The sequence below is a fragment of the Amphimedon queenslandica genome, unplaced genomic scaffold (assembly GCF_000090795.2).
Source record: "Amphimedon queenslandica unplaced genomic scaffold, v1.1 AMPQUscaffold_13516, whole genome shotgun sequence".
NCBI lineage: Eukaryota > Metazoa > Porifera > Demospongiae > Haplosclerida > Niphatidae > Amphimedon > Amphimedon queenslandica.
The window spans coordinates 380,064-386,602 of NW_003546248.1; the positions used below are offsets into that span (position 1 = coordinate 380,064).

Consider the following 6,539-nt stretch of genomic DNA (forward strand, 5'->3'; position numbering starts at 1 on the left):
AGGATCCCCTTGAAAATATTATTTTATGCTTGACTTTCTTGAATGAGACAATATGTAACTTTGGAAATTTGCAAATTCAGAACTAAAATTACAAATCCAATGTTCTAAATATTTATGCAACTGAATTTTACTCCTAAAACACCAATTGTAAAATTACAAAATGTTTTGTACATATAGTTATTGGCATCACCATTTTAATTACAAAAATTAAATTTATTAGGATTTATGAAATTATTATTTTACTCATAACTTGCAAAATGTCAATTGTTTAGACATTAGATTATTGAGTATTTACCATAATATCTAAATCTCAAACATTTGGAAATTTAAACGGCGGGAATATACACTGACCGTACTGCCATAAACAATTTCCATTAGCTGAGATGTCCCACTATATAAATCATAAAAATAATTATTATTGCTTGTCATAATATCATTACTTTTGACAACTTTGTTTTTGCCTCTGTTTCCTTTGAATAATGCAGAATGCAGCAACTATAAAAATTTATGGCTCATAAATGCACACAGATTAAATTCATTTGTAATGCATGATATTGATCTCAACTTTATAGTTCTAGTTTCGTTAATGATTATAATTAGTATTCTGGGAACAGTTCCAGTCATAATAAGCAACATGAATCAATTACCTCAGTGTTAATGGGCTATTAAAAAATTAAGTTATGTAAACTGTACAGCACCTAATTTTTGAGGAACAAAACTTTTGTGGTTTTTACAAATTAGCATGCAACCCCGTTAATGCTCCACTAAATATTCAATCATCATTAAAAGGTGTGGCGCTAACACTTTGAATTTGCAAAAGTTATTTTCATGAAAATTTATTTTTATAAATCTGTGAAAGTGCTATATGGTGTTTGTAAAAATTTGGACAGATGATCTTTAGTTTAGTCATAGTTTGGCCTATATAAGCATTCTTACATGCAATTAGTATTTTCACAATTCCCTTCAGTGTGAGACAGTGATTCATTTAATAGTGCTGCATAAATCATTTTGCAGATTAGATCTGTGTACATGTACTTACATTCAAGTACGAAACCATTATTCTTCTGAGACTCAATAGTCAAGAAATCACTTTGATTGGAACTAAAGTAGATTGCATTATTGAACTAGATGATAAAATTTTTTAGTATATATTTATTGCATACCTAAAAGATTTGCTGTATACAAGTCCTGAAGTATCAGGGCTATGTATAAGTACAATATCTCCGTCCAGCACCTCACCGGGAGTAGCCATTCTACGATCGTTACCAACGCCCACCCAAATTAAGGGCTACGCCCATGGCATCCCTGCAATAGTTGCAAAAATAGAACACATTTGATATTTCTATTCTTAGATAGTAACCACATAGTAACATGTTGCCTACCATGTTAGGTTTAAAAAGGAAAATCATTATGAATTGATAGCCTGAAAATTTTGTACTTGCACACACTAGGCTTGCAAGATTTGTTGCCTGCATTTGTAATTGACTTGTTCCAAAAATAGAACAAATTTCTATTCTTAAATATAAGATTAAAGTAACCGCAAAATTTGCTAGCAACATGTCGCCTTGTGTATGTTGGGCTTAAAGAGATCTACTCTTTCAGCTTTCCGCTGAAGCAGATTGAGCTAACGCCCACTCAAATTCAACGCCCACTCAAATTCAACGCCCACGTGTTGAGTAAGCCACGCCTTTACCCTCAACATGGCCAACGAGAGCAAGCTCTTGATGGCAGGAGGAACAAGAACAGCTTTATTGCTAGGAGCAGGCGCTTTAGGGCTCGCTATATACTACTACATGAAGAGAAAGAAGCAACGCAATGTCGCCAAACCTTCAAAGAAGAAGCACAACGCTCCTAGCCTTAACGCAGCCTTCCTCAAACAGCTTCTCAAATTACTCCAAATTTCCATCCCCGGGCTATGGACGACAGAGTTCGGCCTACTAGTAGCTCACACGCTCTCCCTCGTCTCGAGGACCTTCCTCTCTATATACGTGGCTCAGCTAGACGGTCGATTGGTCAAGTCGATAGTAGAGGGTAACGTACCGCGGTTCCTCACACTCATAGTCAACTGGATACTGGTCGCCATACCGGCCACTTTTGTGAACAGCCTCATACGTTATCTCGAATGCAAGCTAGCGCTGAGCATACGAACTCGTTTAACCAGTCACGCTTACTCGTTGTATTTTCGTAACCAGACCTACTACAGGGTGAGTAATTTGGACGGTCGTCTCTCGAATCCCGACCACTCCCTTACCGAAGACCTCCAAGCGTTCTCCTCCTCCCTCACTCACATTTACTCTCACGTCAGCAAACCGATTCTTGATGTTCTACTAATGGTAGGGGCTCTGGTTCGTATGGCTAAAAAGAGAGGACAGAATTCTAACCAACCGTCGATCATTGCTTTGTCTACCATTGGTCTTACGGCGACCATTTTGAAGCTGACATCTCCGCAGTTTGGCAAGCTGGTTGCAGAAGAGGCGAGAAGGAACGGGTTTTTGAGATATCTCCACTCTCGTGTTATCACTAACTCCGAAGAAATAGCTTTCTATGCAGGGCACAGAGTAAGAATTGCAACTATTGCAAATATGGCTTCAGTTATAGTTGTTTTTGTAGTGAAGGAATGAATGATTATTGCCTGTCTTCATCTATTGCCAATGTCAATTTTACACCTACATGTGTAGTTATATGTGCATTGTAGCAAAAAAAACAACCATACTGTGTATTCTTTTATAATTGGTTCCGACTGTGCTTGGGCAAATGTGATATTATTAAATTTAGCAGGAATACAACACTTGGAGGGTCATGGAATATCCTTTTATCTCATTCTAGTAGTCTCCTAGCAAATTAGATCATATTTGAACTTTGAGTTCCTCAGCTTGCCACACACTTCCTTTTTTCTGGTTTCACTTTGTTTGAGCTGATGAAATTGGACAATGTGGTTTTGGATTTTATACAGATTTGTAATTAAATGGCTCCAAAATCACTCCCAATTTTTATTACATTTTCTGATACATATTGATGTCCTTATGCTGTGTAGAAAGTTTGAGCTGCTTCTGACAAATAATTTTCGAGTTATGAGCATTTTTACAAATGAGCCAATTTTTGAAAAATAACCTAAGGCTATAGCCCATCGTTTTTTCCAAAAAATGGCTTCAAAATCACTCCAAATTTTTATTACATTTTCTGATACATATTGATGTCCTAATGCTGTATAAAAAGTTTGAGCTGTTTCTGACAAATAATTTTTGGGTTATGAGCATTTTTACAAATGAGCCAATTTTTGAAAAATAACCTAAGGCTATAGCCCATCACTTTTTCCAAAAAATGGCTCCAAAATCACCCCAAATTTTTATTACATTTTCTGATACATATTGATGCCCTTATGCTGTGTAGAAAGTTTGAGCTGATTCTGACTTCTATTTTTCAAGTTACGGCCATTTTAAGAAAACGCCAAAATTCTGAAAAATACCCAAGGCTATAGCCCATGGTTTTTTCCAAAAAATGGCTCCGAAATCACCCCAAATTTTTATTACACTTTCTGATACAAATTGATGCCCTTATGCTGTGTAGAAAGTTTGAGCTGATTCTGACTTCTATTTTTCAAGTTACAGCCATTTTAAGAAAACGCCAAAATTCTGAAAAATACCCAAGGCTATAGCCCATGGTTTTTTCCAAAAAATGGCTTCGAAATCACTCCAAATTTTTATTACATTTTCTGATACATATTGATGCCCTTATGCTGTGTAGAAAGTTTGAGCTGATTCTGACTTCTATTTTTCAAGTTACGGCCATTTTAAGAAAACGCCAAAATTCTGAAAAATACCCAAGGCTATAGCCCATGGTTTTTTAGCCCATGGTTTTTTCCAAAAAATGGCTTCGAAATCACTCCAAATTTTTATTACATTTTCTGATACATATTGATGTCTTTATGCTATGTACAAAGTTTGAGCTAATTCCGACTTCAATTTTTTGAGTTATCGCCATTTTCTTAAGGTAAAGTAGCAAATTTTGGGAAAAAACCAAAGTATAGTTCACAGCCTTTGTGTATTTTTATTACATTTTTATACATGTACAAGTGTACATGTACTCATGTGTGATACATAGTACATGTACATGTCTTATGCTTTATTTCTCACAGATTGAGCACAACCTATTGTGGAGGAACTTCAAGTCACTGACTCAACAAATGAATTTGATCTTTCAGAAGAAGCTTTGGTACATAATGCTTGAGCAGTTTCTAATGAAATACGTCTGGGGACTAGCAGGTCTAGTCATTGTAGCTTGGCCTATACTGACCAAGAATGAACCACAAGAGGTACAGTACTATCATAGATATGGTACTATACAGTAATAGTACATTACAAGTACATGTACATACACATAAAATTTATAATGTGGAAAAATTTTGGTGGAGCATTAACTTCAGTGATTCAAAGTTGTTTTAAGAACTAACATTTTGTTTCATTTTGTACATGCTATTGCTTGTAGCAAGTGTGAAGGCTGCTGAGTTATAAATTTATTTTGCAGTTACATTTTTTCTTATGTATGTTTGTTTGTACACATGTAGGGTGAGGATGATCCTCATGAAGATATATCAGTTAGTGAGAGAACAAGATTGTACACAACTTCAAAAAATCTACTAATGAATGGGGCAGACGCCATTGAGAGATTAATGACCTCTTATAAAGAGGTTAGTACTTATCTTCTTTTATATAACAATCCATTTAACTCTCCCCTCCTTCTACCGTTTCAGATAACAGAGCTGGCTGGGTATACTTCTCGGGTTAGTGAGATGCTTGGGGTATTTGAAGAGGCTCAGAGAGGAGTACTGAAACCAGCTGGAACTGTCAGCGTATCAAACTCATTAGAACCAACTGCAAATGGATCCCCTAGAAGTTTTATAACATCAGTCAGTAACATACTACTATTCACTCTGTGTATATAATTGTAATATTATGTATAATATGTATTTACTTGTGTTTCTTCTCGGTTATAGTTCAATTCAGGTACAGTATATGATAGTGATGAGCTCATAATACTGGAGGACGTCCCTATAATTACTCCTAATAAAGATGTAGTTGTTTCCAAACTGTCCTTCAAAGTCAGTTTGGTAATTAAAAGGGCGGAGCTAGTTATTAAGTTCTAGGTTGAGCCTGGCATGCACCTGTTAATAACCGGTCCCAATGGGTGTGGCAAGAGCTCTTTATTTAGAATATTGAGTGGATTGTGGCCAGTTTATGGAGGTGTTCTTACTAAGCCACACCCATCAACAATGTTCTACATACCACAGAGGTAAAATGCAAGAAAAATTATATCAGATGAGCAGTAAAAATATGCAAATTTTATAAAAAATTTTTGTTCATCTACAGACCTTATATGTCACTTGGTACGTTAAGAGATCAAGTGATTTATCCGGACACAAATGAGGACATGTCTAATAAAGGATATACTGACCAAGACCTTGAGAATATACTGAACATTGTACATCTACACTACATTGTGAAGAGAGAGGGAGGTAAGAGAGAGAGAAAGAGAGAGGAGAGAGAGAAAGAGAGAGGAGAGAGAGAGAGAGGGAGGGAGGGAGGGAGAGAGAGAGAGAGAGAGAGAGAGAGAGAGAGAGAGAGAGGGAGGGAGGGGGAGAGAGAGAGAGGGAGAGAGAGAAAGAAAGAGACAGAGACAGAGAGAGACAGAGAGAATGTAATGTATACATGTATTTTTAGGTTGGGATGCAGAAGGAGATTGGAAAGATGTCCTCTCTGGTGGAGAGAAGCAAAGGATGGGAATGGCCAGGCTCTTCTATCACAAGTAATTATGTGTCATTCTGGGTCTGGTCCTCATGCTAATTTTCATTATGCTTCAGACCCAAGTTTGCCCTCCTAGATGAGTGTACCAGTGCAGTGAGCATCGACGTCGAGGGGGCGATATTTCAAACTGCAAAAGATAATAATATTACACTCTTGACAATATCACACAGGCCATCTCTATGGTAAGAGAGAGAAAGAGACTTTTGATTTAAGGATTGGAGCATTTACAATAATTGATATAAAAGTGTGGGCAATCTGACCTTTTGATGCAAATAGGGCTTTGAAGTTGATGTATATTTGGACAAATTATAATTCTGTATTGCCTTTTACTTCAACTGTCAAGTTTAAATGTTTTTTTACAATTTACAATTTTTCAAAATCATCTTTATTTTAAAACTCTCTACTTTCTTTCCATCTCTCTCTCTTTCTCCAGGCGTTTTCATTCTCATATGTTGCAGTTTGATGGTGAAGGTGGTTGGAGGATGGAGGAGTTGGACACGGCAACAAGACTCTCTCTAAATGAAGAGAAGCAGCGACTGGAAGCTCAGCTAGCAGGGATACCAGAAATGCAAGCAAGACTTAAGCAGCTCTGCGGAATTTTAGGTGAAGCTTCTGTGCAGTTGGAGAAAAATGAGGAAGATAATTAGGGTTCATTTTAAAACACTATTTATGATAGTAATTAACTATTTTAATTAACTATTTTTAATAACTAATTGAGAAATGTGTCACGTGAGCTAT

At 36.4% G+C, this 6,539-nt stretch overlaps 2 protein-coding genes across 2 annotated transcripts in view; one reads left to right on the forward strand and one right to left on the reverse strand.

Moving 5' to 3' along the window:
- LOC109584242 (uncharacterized) overlaps positions 1 to 1,277 on the reverse strand; it is a 9,865-nt gene extending 8,588 nt beyond the window's left edge. Inside the window, exons 1-3 of the mRNA XM_019999917.1 lie at positions 1,164 to 1,277; positions 1,040 to 1,101; positions 441 to 495 (exon numbers count right to left, since the gene is read on the reverse strand). Coding sequence (XP_019855476.1) covers positions 441 to 495; positions 1,040 to 1,101; positions 1,164 to 1,252 — 206 coding nt within the window. The 5' untranslated portion in view covers positions 1,253 to 1,277. The remainder of the gene's footprint in view (positions 1 to 440; positions 496 to 1,039; positions 1,102 to 1,163) is intronic.
- Positions 1,278 to 1,684: 407 nt separating this feature from the next.
- On the forward strand, positions 1,685 to 6,509 carry LOC100640478 (ATP-binding cassette sub-family D member 2). Its single transcript, XM_003383005.3, has 10 exons — positions 1,685 to 2,558; positions 4,136 to 4,312; positions 4,565 to 4,687; positions 4,751 to 4,906; positions 4,994 to 5,098; positions 5,144 to 5,289; positions 5,367 to 5,512; positions 5,718 to 5,802; positions 5,858 to 5,983; positions 6,235 to 6,509. Exons 1-10 carry the CDS (start codon positions 1,701 to 1,703, stop codon positions 6,446 to 6,448), a joined length of 2,136 nt encoding a protein of 711 aa, XP_003383053.1. The 5' UTR covers positions 1,685 to 1,700; the 3' UTR covers positions 6,449 to 6,509.
- Positions 6,510 to 6,539: the final 30 nt, after the last annotated feature.

Excerpts from the sequence above, each read along its gene's own strand:
- LOC100640478 (XM_003383005.3), top strand. The coding sequence starts at position 1,701 with ATGGCCAACGAGAGCAAGCTCTTGATGGCAGGAGGAACAAGAACAGCT. Across the intron at positions 4,688-4,750 it reads TAATGACCTCTTATAAAGAG|ATAACAGAGCTGGCTGGGTA; the intron begins GTTAGTACTTAT and ends CTACCGTTTCAG. Across the intron at positions 5,803-5,857 it reads GCCAGGCTCTTCTATCACAA|ACCCAAGTTTGCCCTCCTAG; the intron begins GTAATTATGTGT and ends ATTATGCTTCAG.